The 17,942-nt window shown below is 43.2% G+C and overlaps 1 protein-coding gene across 5 annotated transcripts in view; it reads left to right on the plus strand.

Moving 5' to 3' along the window:
• The window catches only part of LOC132406000 (leucine-rich repeat and IQ domain-containing protein 4-like), a 155,712-nt gene extending 138,121 nt beyond the window's left edge, over window positions 1–17,591 (plus strand). For all 5 annotated transcript variants that reach the window (XM_059991131.1, XM_059991145.1, XM_059991114.1 and 2 more), the window contains exon 6: window positions 15,831–17,591. In XM_059991131.1, the coding sequence (XP_059847114.1) occupies window positions 15,831–15,959 (129 nt within the window). In that variant the 3' untranslated portion in view covers window positions 15,960–17,591. The remainder of the gene's footprint in view (window positions 1–15,830) is intronic.
• Window positions 17,592–17,942: the final 351 nt, after the last annotated feature.

Here is a 17,942-nt window from a genome sequence, read left to right on the forward strand (position 1 = left end):
TAAATTTCCTCTAGGAATAGAATACCCAACATGGCTGAGAGAAGGGCAGGACTGGCAGCTGCTTGTTCTGTGATGCCAGTTTAAGATGATACTGCTGAGGGTGAGCAGCAACAACTTACCAGCGGTTAACAAAACGAGAAACAGAAACAGAAAACCCACAGCACAATACAGGCCCTTCGGCCCACAAAGCTGTGCCGAACACGTCCCTACCTCAGAAATTACAAGGCTTACACATAGCCCTCTATTTTTCTGAGCTCCATGTACCTATCCTATTAAAAGACTCTATTGTATCCACCTCCACCACCATTGCCAGCAGCCCATTCCATGCACTCACCACTCTCTGCGTAAAAAACTTACCCCTGACACCTCCTCTGTACATACCCCCAACATCTTAAACCTGTGTCCTCTTGTGGCAACTATTTTAGCCCTGGGAAAAAGCCTCTGACTACCCTCCAAGATCAATACAACTATTTTACTAATAATACTTTTTCTGTAAAAAACATTGTGGTAAACAATCACTGTAAACAATGAAGAGATTAGCAAAGGCAAAGCTGAGTTGAGAGTCAAAGTATGCGGGTGCGAAGGTCGAGGCATGTTCGAGACAAAGTCAAGGCGGAGGCAGATTCGGAACCCGTTCACCTGGACTGAGAACAAGGTTTGATCGATCTAAGCACCAGGCTGATTTGGAAAGGCTGGGTATGGGCTGAAATGTGGTGACAGAGTCCAGGCCCAGAGTGTATTGATATGACAGGGCTCAGGCCTTAGTGCGAGGAATGAACTGATATTTGGACGATTTAAGTGCCAGGCCAGATGGATTGAAAAGGCAGGTTGCTGGGACCAGAGGCGTGGGGAAGACTGTTCTGCTCATTGCACTGTGATGTTTACTCCATTCTTCGCTACACTGAGGCTGAAACTATGGGCCTGCTGCAGGCTTCGTGTCTGAGTACTCACTTTTGTTCTAACTCCTATTTGCTTACTTTTAATTGCACATTTTTTTTGTTCACTCTGCATATTGAGTGTTAGTTTTTTATGGGATCTTTTGGGTTTCTTGTTTTGTGGCTTCCTGTGAGGAGATGAACCTCAAGGTTGAATAATACATACATACTTTGAACTTTATGTGGGACAGAGGAACAAGAAGAGCGAAGGGTTTTTTTTGATAGAGGAGGTCATAACCATAAGACTTATGATCAGAATTAGACCATTTAGCCCATCGAGTGCTTTGTCATTCCATCACAGCAGCAGTGCTTAGAGAGGACATTCTTGGAGGATCACCTAATGAGTCCATTTGGGTAGAACTTAAAAATAAGGAGGGGAGCTTCACCTTGCTAGGTTATATTACCATTTTATGTTCTATTATAACTCCCTTCCCAACCTAGTAGTCAGCAGGAATGACCAGATGTATCAAAAAATTGTACTTATGTTATGTACCCCGTAACTGGGTTTACAAACCAGCAGAAATAGAAGTATCCGTTGGAGTCTGGGGGTACCAAAACTAAAGGTCTTTATTAGTAAACTAAACAATACAATATCAAAAATGCAAATATACATATAAAACAGGTTAGCAATAATAATAGAAGTGTAGGAATAATTTAACAATAATAATAAACAAGCTCTAGCAATGTCTAGGGGTAAATAAATTGTCATAAGAGAATATAGAGTTCAGTTCATGTGTGCTGAGGTAGTTGCGGTTGTATTGTAATTCGTTGGAGAGAGAGAGAGATTGAGCAGCTGCAGCCAGCAAACCTTCAGTTGTATTCTGATTCCGTCATACTGTTGTGGTCATTCAGTTATGACCCCTCTGTTCTCGGCCAGACCGTTCTTCTGTGGTGGACTCGTCACTCTAGCATGAGTGGACACACATACAAGTCCCCACCGGCCCTGCCGTCACACTGGGAGCTCCTGATTCAGTCCTCAAAGCCCCCACCTTCCTGTGGGTGCACAACACTCAGTCAATGTCCATTGGTGTGTCTGAGGGGTGTCTCACCAGACCTGTCTTTTATCCCCACTGACAGGGTATCAGCCATCCATCAACTCAAAATGACCATGTCCATCAAATCAGGCCACTCCTGCTGTTTCCTTAGGAATGTTAACGAGCAAAGTAACGTCCTTGTAGTGAAAGGTAAACAATCCAGGAAGAAGACATAATACATAAATCAACTGTGTGTCTCGCTCTCTCTCTTATCTGTAGCAGATGTTCCTGCCTCTGTGCTTCATCTCTCTCTCTCATTAGCAGCATAGCAATAGCAATAGTTCATAGTTCTCAAAGGGGGGGGGGGTGGGAAATGGTTAACTCTACACCCCATTTCCATCAGGTCTGTTCAGCACTCTTAACACCCCCATCCATCAAGAAATTTTCACCAGAGTGAAAATTAACTAGTAAAGCACACTACAGAGTCTCATATAATACAGAAGTGGTCATTGACTACAAGGGTAATACAGATATACTTTCAAATTAACACCTGGATAAACAATCAGCAATTACATTGTCACTCCCCTTTACATGTTGTATTTTAATATCAAATTCTTGTAACAACAGACTCCAACTTAATAACCATCTATTTTTATTCTTCATGTTAGCCAAAAATACCAAGGGGTTGTGATCAGTATAAACGATTAATGGTCTCTGTGCTGAACAAATGTAGACCTCAAAATGCTGTATCGCCGGGATAAGTGCCAGCAATTCTTTCTCCACAGTGGAGTAATTTCTCTGGTGCACATTGAACTTTCGAGAGAAATATGCCACTGGGTATTCAATTTCATCCCCAGCTTTCTGTAGCAGGACTGCCCCTGCAACCTCGTCACTTGCATCGGTTGCCAGGGAGAAAGGTTTCGAAAAGTCAGGTGCTTTTAACACAGGGTGGTAGCACAGTATGGTTTTCAACTTTTCAAAGGCTTCCTGGCAAGGATTGCTCCACACAAACTTTTCATCCTTCTGCAGGAGCTTTGTAAGCGGGAGGGCAATATCAGCAAAGTTCTTACAAAATTTCCGATAGTACCTCGCCATTCCCAAAAACCTTCTCAGTGCCCTCTTATCTGTTGGGACAGGAACCTCAGAAATAGCCTGTACTTTAGCCTGCACAGGAGCCAACTGCCCCTGTCCTACCACATACCCCAGGTACGTGATCGTAGCGTGGCCGAATTCACTCTTTGCGAGGTTCACTGTGAGATTGGCTGCAGACATTTGTTTAAAGTCTTTCCACAGCCTCAATGTGCTCGTCCCATGTATCACTCCAAGTCACTACATCGTCGATGTAAGCCTTTGCATTTGTTAACCCTTTAATCACTGAGTTAATCATTCTCTGAAATGTCCCTGGAGTGTTTTTCATTCCAAAAGGCAAAACATTGTATTCATAGCACCCTGATGGTGTGACAAACGCTGAAATTTCTCGAGCCTTGTCAGTTAAAGGAACACACCAATATCCCTTTAGCAAGTCAATCTTGGTGATGTATCTAGCCTTACCCACTTTATCAATACAATCATCCACCCTGGGGATAGGGTAAGCAACTGTTAGTGTGATGGCATTCACTTTTCTGTAATCTGTACAGAATCTTATACTACCATCAGGCTTCGGTACAACCACGCATAGAGATGCCCATGCTGAGGAAGTTTCTCGAATAATACCAGCAGCTAAAATATGCTTAATTTCTTTTTCTACTAGCTTGCTCTTTTCCAAATTCATCCGATAAGGGGATTGCCTAATAGGCTGGGACGAGGTAACAATAACATCATGCACTGTGCCTTTGCACTTCCTTGGAGCATCTGGGCATAAATCTGCATGTCGGTTAATTAACTTTGTCAGCTGCTCGCTTTGTCCAGGCTCCAAATGAATGATTTTATCAGCAAAGTTGGCCAAAATAACAGAGTTTTCTAGTCTGGTGGGCACTATGTTTATCTCTTCAAAATGTTCAGGCTCCTCCTTATCAATCCCTACTACTTCATTTGTTTTCGTGACAGAACCAATTGGAGCAGGGTCGGCATCATGATAACCCTTCAGCATGTTAACGTGAGCCAATTGGCTCGGCTTTCGTCTATCAGGAGTTACGATCACATAATTCAGAGAGTCTATTTTCTTGATCACTTTGTACGGCCCTTGAAATCTCACCTGTAGGGGGTTGGTAACTACAGGAAACAGGACCGAAACCTTATCGCCCACTTGAAATTCTTGTTCTCAGGCTCGTTTATCATACCATTGTTTCATTTTAGTCTGGGAGCCTTTAAGATTTTTCTTTGCAAGGTCGCAAACCTTGTGGAGCCTTTCACAGAATTTCAAAATATAGTCAATCACATTGACTTGCACGTTCGGACTAGACCATTTCTCTTTGAGTAAGGTTAGAAGTCCTCTGGGCCTATGACCAAAAACGAGCTCGAATGGACTGAACCCCAGAGATCCCTGAACCGTATCCCTCACTGCAAATAACAAAAGCGGTAAGGCATCATCCCAGTCTCGAGTATTTTCCTGACAATATGTTTTAATCATGGTCTTTAAAGTGGCATGGAATCTTTCCAATGCTCCTTCAGATTCTGGGTGGTATGCAGAGGCTAAAATTTGTTTAACTTCCATCTGAGTCAACATTTGCTGGAATGCATGGGACGTGAAGGTACTCCCCTGATCTGACTGTATCTCTCTAGGTAACCCTACTGTGGTGAAGAATTAAATGAGTGCCTTTACCACTGCAGGAGTCCTAATGTTCCCCAGGGGCACAGTCTCCGGGAATCTGGTAGCAGCACACATCATGGTCATGATGTACTGCTGCCCACTTGCAGTTTTAGGCAAAAGACCCACAAAATCCATGATGATTCAGGAAAAAGGCTCCTCAAAGGTGGGTATCGGTCTGAGGGGTGCCTTTTGGATAACCTGATTTGGCTTTCCTACCACCTGACAGGTGTGACACCTTTTACAATAGTCGATAATATCCTTCCTCATATTTGGCCAGTAAAAATCTTTCATAACTCTATCTACTGTCTTCTTCACTCCTAAGTGTCCACCTAGGGGTATCTTAAGGGCCAGGTTCAAAATTTCGTCCCGATAAACCTTCGGAACCACCACCTGATGTACCACTGCCCAGTCCTCATCTCCTGGCACCATGGTCGGCCTCCACTTCCTCATTAACACTCCCTCCTTCAGGTAGTATCCCCCTGGCTCCTTATCAATTTCTGCTTCGGATAGAGCTGTTTCTTTCAGTGGCACAAGCTCCTCATCACATCTCTGCTCCTTTATAAATTCCCTCCTTGCTAAAGGTAAATCCGCCTCCTCTCCTTTACTCTCCTTAACCCCACTATCCTGTTTGTCCTCATCCGGTAACCCTCTTTGATACAAGGTCGGTAAAAACGTCTCTGCTAAATCAACACTGGGCTCAATTAAACTGGTTTCTGTCTCAGCTGCCTTTCTAGACATGCTGCGAGTTATTGCGCATGCGGGATAAATATTGGAATCTATGGGCGGGTCCTCAGCACTTACAGGCTTGCTTGTCAGCTTCACTGCTGAATACACGTCACCACCTGCAAGATCATTACTGAGTAGGACGTCCACACCATCCATCGGTAATTCAGACTGTACCGCTATCTCGACTGGTCCAGATACCAGGTCACATTTCAGAAATATTCTGTACAAAGGTACAGCCTCAGTTCCTTTTCCAATACCTTTTAACACATTTACCTCCCCAGTCTCGGTCTCAGCACCAAAGTCTAACACCTTCCTTAGAATCAATGACTGACCAGCCCCTGTATCTCTCCAGATCTGCACTAGAACTGGGGTTTCTCCTTCCTTCACAGATATGATCCCCTCCGAAATAAACTTCTCACTCCCCTCTTGGGCTCTATCTAACCTTGCTTTCCTCATCGATCTGTTGACTGGCTCAATGCAACCAGTCAGAGTTGTCGTCTTTCCCTTTCCTGTCTCCTTCTTTGGAGCAAAACACTTAGATGCTATGTGGCCAGGTTTCCCACAATTATAACACGTAGAGCTGGGAACCTTCTTGCCAGCCTGCTTTTCCTCCTCTTTGCCTTTTCCATGGAAATACACGAGCCAAGTCTGATCAACTTTGGCTGGGCCACCTCGGGGAGGAGGTATTATGATTAAAGGCCCAAAACAACTGACGATCCAAGGGTGCATTACTGACGATGTGTCCCTGTGCACACCCGGTTCGTTGAACGAAGTGGTATCGGACCACAATAATGAAAGGCTTGGACCAGATTAACCTGACTTCCCCATACAAGCCTAGCCGCCATAGCAGCTCATACTCAGAACTCTGCAGCCTAACCTCTCCTAGCCAAACATATACATCCACCAGCCCTACATTCAAACCTAATCCTAAAGTCCAAAAGGGGCACACACCCCCACAAACCCCAGGCACTTCCCGATTAACCCTGGCTTCAGCCCCACAAACCCTAAGCACACCCCAATTAACCTATGCTAAACCCCTACAAACTGGACATCCTATGTCAAGAGAGGCAAGATTCAACAAAGGCAAGTGTTGGACCTGGTTAATGAAAGCGTGGGCCAGATCAAAGTGGCAGGGTCGCGTGAAACTGAATCTCAAGTGACGAGATCAAAAAGCACAAGAGGGCTGATTCTCCCACTGCCCGCAAAATCTCAACCTAACCCAGCCAAACATATACATCCACCAGCCCGACACTCAAACCTAATCCTAAAGTCCAAAAGGGACACACACCCCCACAAACCCTAGGCACTTCCCGATTAACCCTGGCTTCAGCCCCACAAACCCTAAGCACACCCCAATTAACCTATGCTAAACCCCTACAAACTGGACATCCTATGTCAAGAGAGGCAAGATTCAACAAAGGCAAGTGTTGGACCTGGTTAATGAAAGCGTGGGCCAGATCAAAGTGGCAGGGTCGCGTGAAACTGAATCTCAAGTGACGAGATCAAAAAGCACAAGAGGGCTGATTCTCTCACTGCCCGCATAATCTCAACCTAACCCAGCCAAACATATACATCCACCAGCCCGACACTCAAACCTAATCCTAAAGTCCAAAAGGGACACACATCCCCACAAACCCTAGGCACTTCCCGATTAACCCTGGCTTCAGCCCCACAAACCCTAAGCACACCCCAATTAACCCTTGCTAAACCCCCACAAACCGGATATCAAAAAGCACAAGAGGGCTGATTCGCCCACTGCCCGCATAATCTCAACCTTCCTTAGAATCAATGACTGACCAGCCCCAGTATCTCTCCAGATCTGCACTAGAACTGGGGTTTCTCCTTCCTTCACAGATATGATCCCCTCTGAAATAAACCTCTCACTCCCCTCTTGGGCTCTATCTAACCTTGCCTTCCTCATCGATCTGTTGACCGGCTCAATGCAACCAGTCAGAGTTGTCGTCTTTCCCTTTCCTGTCTCCTTCTTTGGAGCAAAGCACTTAGATGTTATGTGGCCAGCTTTCCCACAATTATAACACGTAAAGCTGGGAACCTTCTTGCCAGCCTGCTTTTCCTCCTCCTTGCCTTTTCCATTAGTTCCCACCTTATTCTCTGCCTTAGCCGGTGGGTTTTCTATACCGTCCCTACTGCTCCTCTGGTAGCTCTTATTTGGGGGAAACTTTGTCTTGTGGGTTAAGGCATACTCGTCTGCTAACTTGGCAGTTGCAGACAGAGTCTCTGTCTCCTTCTTGTCCAAGTGTGTCTTCATACCTTCAGGGAAGCAACTTCTAACTTGCTCAATGAGCATCAGCTATTGCAGCCTATCAAATTTCCATTGACCCCTTTTGAAGCGCACCACCGATCTCAATATATTTGCATCTCACTGGCAAACTCTAAATACATGCGGTCCCACAGCCTCCTCAAATTCCGGAACTTCTGCCGGTATGCCCCTGGAACTAATTTATAATTCCTTACTATAGCCATTTTCACTTCATCATAATCTTTAGACTCATCCATAGACAATGCCAAATACGCTTGCTGAGCCTTCCCCCTAAGTACACTTTGTAACAGAACAGCCCATTTCTCCTTAGGCCAGTTCTGATTCAAAGCAACTTTCTCAAAATGAAAGAAGTACCTATCGACATCCATCTCCTCAAATGGGGGTACCAACTTAATCTCCTGACCAATCCTGAACCCCTTGTTTGGGTCTATTGCCTGGCCTCCTCCCTGCAATGCCTTTAACTTCTCCATTTCCAGCTCAAATTGCCTCTCTTCCCGTTCCTTATCGGCCTCCAGCTCCAGCTTCCTTACTCGAAGCTCATGCTCCCTCTTCTCCCTCATTTCCACCTCCCTTTCCTCTCTCACTGCCTCCAGCTGCCTTATCCGGAGTTCATGCTCCCTCTTCTTTTCATCCTCAGCCAACCTTAATTTTTCCATCTGTAACTGAAGCTCAATCTTGGTTGGTTTCCTCTCAGGGAACAGTTCCAATATCCCTGACGGGAACACACCTTGGGATACATAATACACAACTATCGCCCTCTGTATCTCCAACTTTCTCATCGCCATTTCACCGCCGAGAGATTCAATTTTCTCGCAATACTCAACAATTCCACCTTTCTGGCATCCTCTAATGCCCCCGTAGTTGGTTCTTTTAAAAATTTGTCAAGCTCCATCTCTGCTGGTTTCCCATCTGGTTATCCACACAACCAGATCATATAAGGGACTTCAATCCTTATTCACAGCCCCCCCCCCAATTTGGTGAACAAATCCTGGATGAGGCCCCAATTTGTTACGTACCCTGTAACTGGGTTTACAGACCAGCAGAAATAGAAGAATCCGTTGGAGTCTGGTGGTACCGAAAACTAAAGGTGTTTATTAGTGAACTATGCAATACAATATCAAAAATGCCAATATACATATAAAACAGGTTAGCAATAATAAACATATAAGTGTAGGAATAATAATCATTAATAATAAACAAGCTCTATCAATGTCTAGGGGTAAATGAATTGTCATAAGAGAATATAGAGTTCAGTTCAGTTCAGTTCATGTGTGCTGAGGTAGTTGCGGTTGTATTGTAATTTGTTAGAGAGAGAGAGCGAGCGAGAGATTGAGCAGCCGCAGCCAGCAAACCTTCTGTTGTATTCTGACTCCATCGTACCGTTGTGGTCATTCGGTTATGACCCCTCTGTTCTCGGCCAGACCGTTCTTCTGTGGTGGACTCGTCACTCTAGCATGAGTGGACACACACACAAGTCCCCACCAGCCCTGCCGTCACACTGTGAGCTTTATTGACCGATCTCCTGATTTGGTCCTCAAAGCCCCCACCTTCCTGTGGGTGCACAACACTCGGTCAGTGTCCATTGGTGTGTCTGAGGGGTGTCTCACCAGACCTGTCTTTTATCCCCACTGACAGGGTATCAGCCGTCCATCAATTCAAAATGACCATGTCTATCAAATCAAGCCACTCCTGCTGTCTCCTTAGGAATGTTAACGAGCAAAGTAATGTCCTTGTAGCGAAAGGTAAACAATCCAGGAAGAAGCCATAATACATAAATCAACTGTGTGTCTCTCTCTCTCTTATCTGCAGCAGATGTTCCTGCCTCTGTGCTTCATCTCTCTCTCTCATTAGCAGCATAGCAATAGCAATAGTTCATAGTTCTCAAAGGGGGGGGGGGAATGGTTAACTCTGCACCCTATTTCCATCAGGTCTGTTCAGCATTCATAACACTTAGTTGTGAGAATAGTGGGGTAGTACAAGTAGATTTCAATTTCCATGGTTTCAGCTGGGCCACCCAGAGTTCAAAGGGCCTGGATGGGGCACAATTTGGGAAGTAGATCAAGGACAGTTCTGTGATGCAGTATATAGAGGAAGGAGCAATACTCTGAATGAAGAGGAGCCAAGTAACTGAAATGGCAGTTGGACAGCACTTTGGGTCCAGTGGCCACAATTCTAATAGTTTTGAAATAGTTATGGAAAAAGAGAGAACAGGTTCCATAGTAGAGCAGGCCAAACTTTGAGGGCATTAGGCAGGATCAGCTGGAGTTGATTGGATGACTCTAAAGGCAAAGGGGCAGCTGGCATTGGGAGATTTTTAAAAGGGTTCAGGGCAGCATGTTCCTTTTAGGTTGAAGGGTAGATATACCAAATTTAGGGAAATCTAGCTACCAAGAGATATTTAGGAAGTAGAATTAATTTTTAGGCAGCTGATTATGAATGAATGAACCACTCAATGAATATAAAAATGTTAAGTGCAGGCTTAAGAAGGAAATGAGGAGAGCAAAAAGAAGGCAAGAGATGGATTTGACAGAAAGGGTTAAAGATAATCACAAGAGATTTTTCAGTTATATTAACAGTAAAAGGGTAACTAGGGGAGAGACTGGGTCCTCTTGAAGAGCATCAGTTCTGCCTGTGTGTGGAGATGCAAGAGATGGCTGTGGTTTTTATTTCTCCTCGATGTTTACAAAGATATGGTTGTGAAAGAAATTAGGATAATAAGTAGGCAAAAGTCAGGCAACTATAGGCCAGTTAGCTTAACATCTGTTAAAAACTGCTTGAAGCTGTCACTAAGGCAGAACTAGCAAAAGGAGTGGTTCCATTAGACAGACACAGCAAGGTTTCAGAAAGGGCAGGTCATGTTTGATTAACTTACTGGAGTTCTTTGAGAACATAATGAGAGCAGTGGATAGAGGGGAACAGGTGGATGTCATATACTTGGATTTCCAGAAGGCATTCGATAAGGTGCCGCACAAGAGACTCATAAATAAGATAAGGATATATGGAGTCGGAGGAAGTGTATTGGTATGGATAGTGGATTGGTTAATGAATAGAAGGCAGAGAGTTGGTATAAATGGGTGATTATCTGGTTGGCAGTCAGTGGTGAGTGGGGTGCCACAAGGATCAGTGTTGGTACTTTGATGATTTGGAAGAGGGGACTGAGTGTAGCGTAGCACAATTTGCTGATAACACTGAACTAAGTGGAAAAAACAAATTGTACTGAGAATGTGGAGAGTCTGCAGAGGGATATAGATAGGTTGAGTGGGCCAAGGTCTGGCAGATGGAATACATTGTTGGTCAATGCAAGATCATCCACTTTGGAACGGATATTATAAGCAGGGCTGAATTAAGCTAGTGAATGGCCATGTGCATGTAGCATATGTTATACAGGTGCCCTAAATTAAAAAAAAACATAAACATAAATTATTTACTTGCATAGTAAAGTAATTCAATATTTTTTCATTTGCTATACAGCCAGATAATGTGACAAATGTCTGACACTTCAGTAATAGTATTACTTACATGTAGATATCAATTTCAAATGTCAAAAGTAACAAAACTACAATTTAAAAGTTATATTTTCTAGATTTAGCATGAGCAAATTTGTTGATGATACTGGAAATGTCTATTTCATGCAGAAGTTCATGTTCTTCTGAATGCGGTGGACTCTGAACATCTGATCCGTGAAGTATTTTACCCAGTAGAAGCAGAAGCAATTGGATAATTGTGCTTTATTTGAATTTATTAACCCTTACCGTCATTTATGAAAAGTAGAACATTAGAAAATTGGGAGCAGACTTCTAAATTTTAACAGCCCAGGATTAACAATGGTACAAGCACAGATTATTTGTTACACAGTAATTGGATTTATCAGTGTCCCGGGTAAGTACTTCTCGGTTATTTGTATGGAGGCCACGACATCTCTTCGCTCTCAGCAACTGCTGATGCAATTTTAGTCCGTGTTAATGAAAATGCGTTCACACTACAGTTTCCTATGCGAGATAATGTTCCTGTTCCAATTTACATTCCACATTAGAATCATTGTGTACATGGGCCTCTTTCAAACAGGGTTGTTCGCAAATCATCTGATGCCTTCAAATAATTAGCGAAACCAGAGGTGTTTACTGATAATCTGATCTATCGGTTCCTGACAGTCCCTAGAATGCCATCTCGTTCCTCTCAGTCTCATATCGTGTATGAATACCAGATGTAATAGTGGCCAAAGGAACTAGAGTAAAGGATGAACTGAAGGAAATTTACATTAGGCAAGAAACGGTGTTGGGTAGACTGTTGAGTCTGAAGGCTTATAAGTCCCCGGGACCTGATGATCTGCATCCCTAGGGTACTTAAAGAGGTGGCTCTAGAAATCGTGGACGCATTGGTAATCATTTTCCAATGTTCTATAGATTCAGGAACAGTTCCTGCTGACTGGAGGGTGGCTAATGTTGTCCCACTTTTCAAGAAAGGAGGGAAGAGAGAAAACAGGGAATTATAGACTGGTTAGCCTGACGTCAGTGTTGGGAAAGATGCTGGAGTCAATTATAAAAGAGGAAATTACGACACATTTGGATAGCAGTAGAAGGATCAGTCCGAGTCAGCATGGATTTATGAAGGGAAAATCATGCTTGACTAATCTTCTGGAGTTTTTTGAAGATGTAACTATGAAAATGGACAAGGGACAGCTAGTGGATGTGGTGACCTGGACTTCCAGAAAGCTTTTGATAAAGTCCCACATAGGAGATTAGTGGGCAAAATTAGGGCACATGGTATTGGGGGCAGAGTACTGACATGGATTGAAAATTGGCTGGCTGACAGGAAACAAAGAGTAGTGATTAACGGGTCCTTCTCAGAACGGCAGGCTGTGACCAGTGGGGTGCCGCAAGGTTCGGTGCTGGGACCGCAGCTGTTTACAATATACATTAATGATTTAAATGAAGGGATTAAAAGTAACATTAGCAAATTTGCTGATGACACAAAGCTGGGTGGCAGTGTGAAATGTCAGGATGATGTTATGAGAATGCAGGGTGACTTGGACAGGTTGGGTGAGTGGGCAAATGAATGGCAGATGCAGTTTAATGTGGATAAATGAGAGGTTATCCACTTTGGTGGCAAGAACAGGAAGGCAGATTACTATCTAAATGGAGTCAAGTTAGGAAAAGGGGAAGTACGAGATCTAGGTGTTCTTGTACATCAGTCAATGAAAGCAAGCATGCAGGTACAGCAGGCAGTGAAGAAAGCTAATGGCATGCTGGCCTTTATAACAAGAGGAATTGAGTATAGGAGTAAAGAGGTCCTTCTGCAGCTGCACAGGGTCCTGGTGGGACCCCACCTGGAGTATTGTGTGCAGTTTTGGTCTCCAAATTTGAGGAAGGACATTCTTGCGATTGAGGGAGTGCAACATAGGTTCACAAGGTTAATTCCTGGAATGGCGGGACTGTCATAATTTGAAAGATTGGAGCGACTGGGCTTGTATACACTGGAATTTAGAAGGATGAGAGGGGATCTGATTGAAACATATAAGATTATTAAGGGATTGGACACACTGGAGGCAGGAAACATGTTCCCGCTGATGGGTGAGTCCAGAACTAGAGGTCACAGTTTAAGAATAACGGGTAGGCCATTTAGAACAGAGATGCAGAAAAACTTTTTCACCCAGAGAGTGGTGGATATGTGGAATGCTTTGCCCCAGAAGGCAGTGGAGGCCAAGTCTCTGGATGCATTCAAGAGAGAGTTAGATAGAGCTCTTATAGATAGCGTGGTCAAGGGATATGGGGAGAGGGCAGGAACGGGGTACTGATTGTGTATGGTCAGCCATGATCACAGAGAATGGCGGTGCTGGCTAGAAGGGCCAAATGGCCTACTCCTGCACCAACTGTCTATTGTCAATTGACAATGTAACCTGGGTCATGCAGACTTGTCACTGGAACTTTTTGTAGTTTTTACATTTGTGACATGAGACATTGAACTGCACAGAAACAACACACACAATTCATGTCTATCAAAATGTCCTGTCATTAGCAGATCTCATTCATTCGAACTTTTTTTTCTCATGAGTAATCGATTAAGATATTCTATCTCAGGGCAAATAATTTTGATTTCAATTTGTGAAAATGCTTTCCGCTTTCTTCTCTGGGTTCACGGGATGTGAGCATCGCTGGCAATTCGGATATTATTATCCCCCTCCAACTCCCACGATTACAGGAATAAGGTTGCAATTCACAAGATCCTTGGATATACCCCATGTAAAATCCAGCAAGGCTGATTATTCTCCTTCCCAGAAAGTCATTGATGAAATAACTGAGGCTTTGCAGTTAAAATCCATAATACATTATTTGGTATGTTACATACTAGCATAGAGGACAATTCCTATTCAAAAAGCATAGATATTGTGCCTTCGCGACTACCTGTAAATTTAGCATTCTTGTCTCAGAGGTGCCAGAGATGCATTCAAACTGGGTTCACAGCTTTTAGGAAATGCATTGTTATGAACTCAATCCACAGTTCAAAGAACAGAAGACTGATGGCTGAAGTCATTTATTTAAGTGTAAATGAATCATCTACCTAAAACTCACTCTAACAGTCATGAGGAAACGGTGAGAATGCCGATTTCACCAGACTGCAGCTTGCAAGCAGTCGAAGATGCTCTCGAAGATGAGGGGCCCAAAGAATATGCTACTTTTGCTACTAGGTTAATCCAGCCCTGAATAGAAAAGCAGATTATTATTTAAATGGTGAAAGATTGCAGCATGCTGTTGTGCAGAGGGATTTGGGAGTGCTTGTTCATGAATCACAAAAGGTTGCCTTGCAGGTACAACAGGTTATTAAGAAGGCAATCAGAATGTTGGCCTTCATTGCTAAAGGGATTGAATTCAAGAGCAGGGAGGTTATGCTGCAACTGTACAGGGTACTGGTGAGGCTGCACCTGGAGTACCGTGTGCAGTTCTGGTCTTCATACTTGAGGAAGGCTATATTGGCTTTGGAGGCAGTGCAGAGGAGGTTCACCAGGTTGATTCCAGGGACTTGAGTCCCTGGGACTATACTCTCTGGAGTTCAGAAGAATGAGAGGGGATCGTATAGAAACATACAAAATTTTTAAAAGGGATAGATAAGATAGAAGTAGGAAAGATGTTTCCATTGGTAGGTGAGACTAGTATTAGAGGACATTGCCTCAAGATTCAGGGGGGAAGATTTAGGACGGAGATGAGGAGAAACTGTTTTTCCCAGAGAGTGGTGAATCTGTGGAATTCTCTGCCCAGGGAAGCAGTTGAGGCTTCCTCACTAAATATATTTAAGAAACAGTTTGATAGGTTTTTACATAGTAAGGAAATCAAGGGTTATGGGGAAAAGGCAAGTAGATGGAGCTGAGTTTACAGACAAATCAGTCATGATCTTATTGAATAGCAGGGCAGGCTCGATAGGCCAGATGGCCTACTCCTGCTCCTATTTCTTATGTTCTTAAGTAGTGAGATCTTGGATTACAGGATATATATCTTTTAAGGATGGAGATATTTGCATACCTTGAAGTGCATGTATTGGATTTGGTATTGGTTTATAATTGTCACCTGTATTTAGATCAGTGAATTTTTTTTCCTACATACACTTCATACAGATCAAATCACTATCATTAGGGTTAGATCAAATCAAATCATTGAACTAAAATAAGATAATGCAGAATAATTTGTAAAAGCTAACTAAAAGTGGTGCAGGTAAATAATGTGGTATCAGAAGGAGGTAGATTATGAGGTCACAAGTCCATCTTATCATACAAGAGGTCTGTTCAAGGGTCAAGAGTCACCACAGGAGTCGTCCTTGAACCTGGTGGTATGTTTTTTCAGTCTGGTGGTATGTTTTTTCAGTCTGGTGGTATGTATCTTCTGCCTGATGACTCATATTTGTGTAATTTTTTTAACATGCCTCTTTGGTTCTTAAGGTTTCTGATAGAGCCAATGACCTGAATCATTAACTTTTTATTTCCATGGACCCTTCCTGGTCCAGTGATTGCTTCCCATGTATTCTAGTTTGTTATAGCTACGTCTGGCAAAGTTACAAGTCTGTACCAAGGATATGACACTGTCCTGAATAAGCACCATCCATTCATTATAAGCTCAGAATTCATGCCTAACAAGAGACTCATCATTAATTCCATTTTCATTCCTTTCTTCCAACAGATCCAGGCCTGGTGGCGTGGCTTAATGGTGCAGAAGGAACTGGGTCCTTTTCAGAATTTGTTTCCAAAGAAAAACAAAAAAGGGAAAAAGAACCAGAAAAATAATAAAAAGAAAGGAAAGAAAAAGTAAAATAAATCCTGGAAACTGCGAGTAAATAACTTAAAATAGTAGAGCTTTTGATATCAGTTCTCTGATTTATGGACTTGGGGCAAGAAACGACCATTGAGGCTCAAGCCTGTAGCTTCTGGTTTTACCTCATTACCTTACCTTCATCTTTCTAACTTGTAAGAAACGACCATTGAGGCTCAAGCCTGTAGCTTCTGGTTTTACCTCATTACCTTACCTTCATCTTTCTAACTTGTACCAATTCTGACAATGCAAGTTGTTAACAACAGAGAAAACATAGAAACGCAGAAAACCGGCAGCACAATACAGGCCCTTCAGCCCACAAAGTTGTGGCAAACATGTCCCTACCTTAGAAATTACTAGGGCTACACCACACTGGACCAGATAATTTTGAAAACACCGGTTTCACGTTAAAATGATAGGCATCCACACTATGCGTTTTTGAAAATATCTCTATCCACATTGAAACAGAGATTTCGGCGAATCTCTTCCTGTTGCGCATGCGCAGGACATACCTACCGAAAACAAGCAACATGTTTGTTGTCGAATCTCTCTGTAAAAGTGCACGCTTGTGTAGTTACAGACTAGAAAAACTTAAAACGATGGACAGCTGTTGGCTCTCACACAGGAGAACTTAAAAGTAAAAAAAAACAAATACTGGAGCGTACGGAGGTAACCGACGGAATTCACGGACTGTATGACCCAGCTTCTGTTGCATTAATAAAGCACCTTGTTAAATGTATAAAACATGTCTGCATCAGGGTTATCTTGTATTTCCATACAATGTTACATTAGGCTGTTACACATCTATTGTCAGAGAAGTACTTGCATAAATAGGTAAACCACCTTCATACGAGCAAGGACAGAAAATGGCAAAGTGAGTACAGTATACTTATTTATTCAGTAAGTTATGGGTCAAAGTATTTAGTGAGTACATTTCTAACTCTTCTGGCTTTAGTCTTGTTGCCGTCTGTTCTGAAATTGGTAGGTTGCGTTCAAGAAAACAATGAAATAGCATGCTGCCGTCTGACAGCGTTTTCAAAAGACTCCGGTTACTCTGTCCACACTGATCTGCCCGAGCAGCGTTTTCAAAAATACCCACCCTGGAAAGCGTTTCTGAAAAGCTTTGGTTTCAGGGGACGAAAATGCTATTTTAGTGTGGACGGAGGGTAAAAACGAAGAGAAAAAGTTTCGGTAACAGATTTATCTGGCGTAGTGTGAATGTAGCCTAGGCTTACGCATAGCCCTCTATTTTTATAAGCTCCATGTACCTATCCTATTAAAAGACACTATTGTATCCGCCTCCACCACCATTGTTGGCAGCCCATTCCACACACTCACCACTCTCGTGAGTAAAAACTTTCCCTGACATCTCCTCTGTACCTGCTCCACAGCACCTTAAACCTGTGTCCTCTTGTGGCAACCATTTCAGCCCTGGGAAAAAGACTCTGACTATCCACACGATCAATTTCCTCTCATCACCTTATACACCTCTATCAGGTCATCTCTCATCCTCCGTCACTCCAAGGAGAAAAGGCTGAGTTCGCTCAACCTATTCTCATGAGGCATGCTCCCCAATCCAGGCAACATCCTTGTAAATCTCCTCTGCACTCCTTCTATGGCTTCCACATCCTTCCTGTAGTGAAGCAACCAGAACTGAGCACAGTACTCCAAGTACAGAGTCCTGTAACCCCACTATTTAAAAAAGGAGGGAGAGAAAAACTGGGGAATTATAGACCGGTTAGTCTGACAACGGTGGTGGGGAAAATGCTAGAGTCGGTTGTCAAAGAAGTGATAACAGCACATTTGGAAAGAGGTGAAATCATCGGACAAAGTCAGCATGGATTTGTGAAAGGAAAATCATGTCTGATGAATCTTATAGAATTTTTTGAAGATGTAGCTAGTAGAGTGGATCGGGGAGAGCCAGTAGATGGGGTATATTTAGATTTTCAAAAGGCTTTTGACAAGGTCCCACACAGGAGATTA

This window comes from Hypanus sabinus, chromosome 2, assembly GCF_030144855.1.
Source record: "Hypanus sabinus isolate sHypSab1 chromosome 2, sHypSab1.hap1, whole genome shotgun sequence".
NCBI lineage: Eukaryota > Metazoa > Chordata > Chondrichthyes > Myliobatiformes > Dasyatidae > Hypanus > Hypanus sabinus.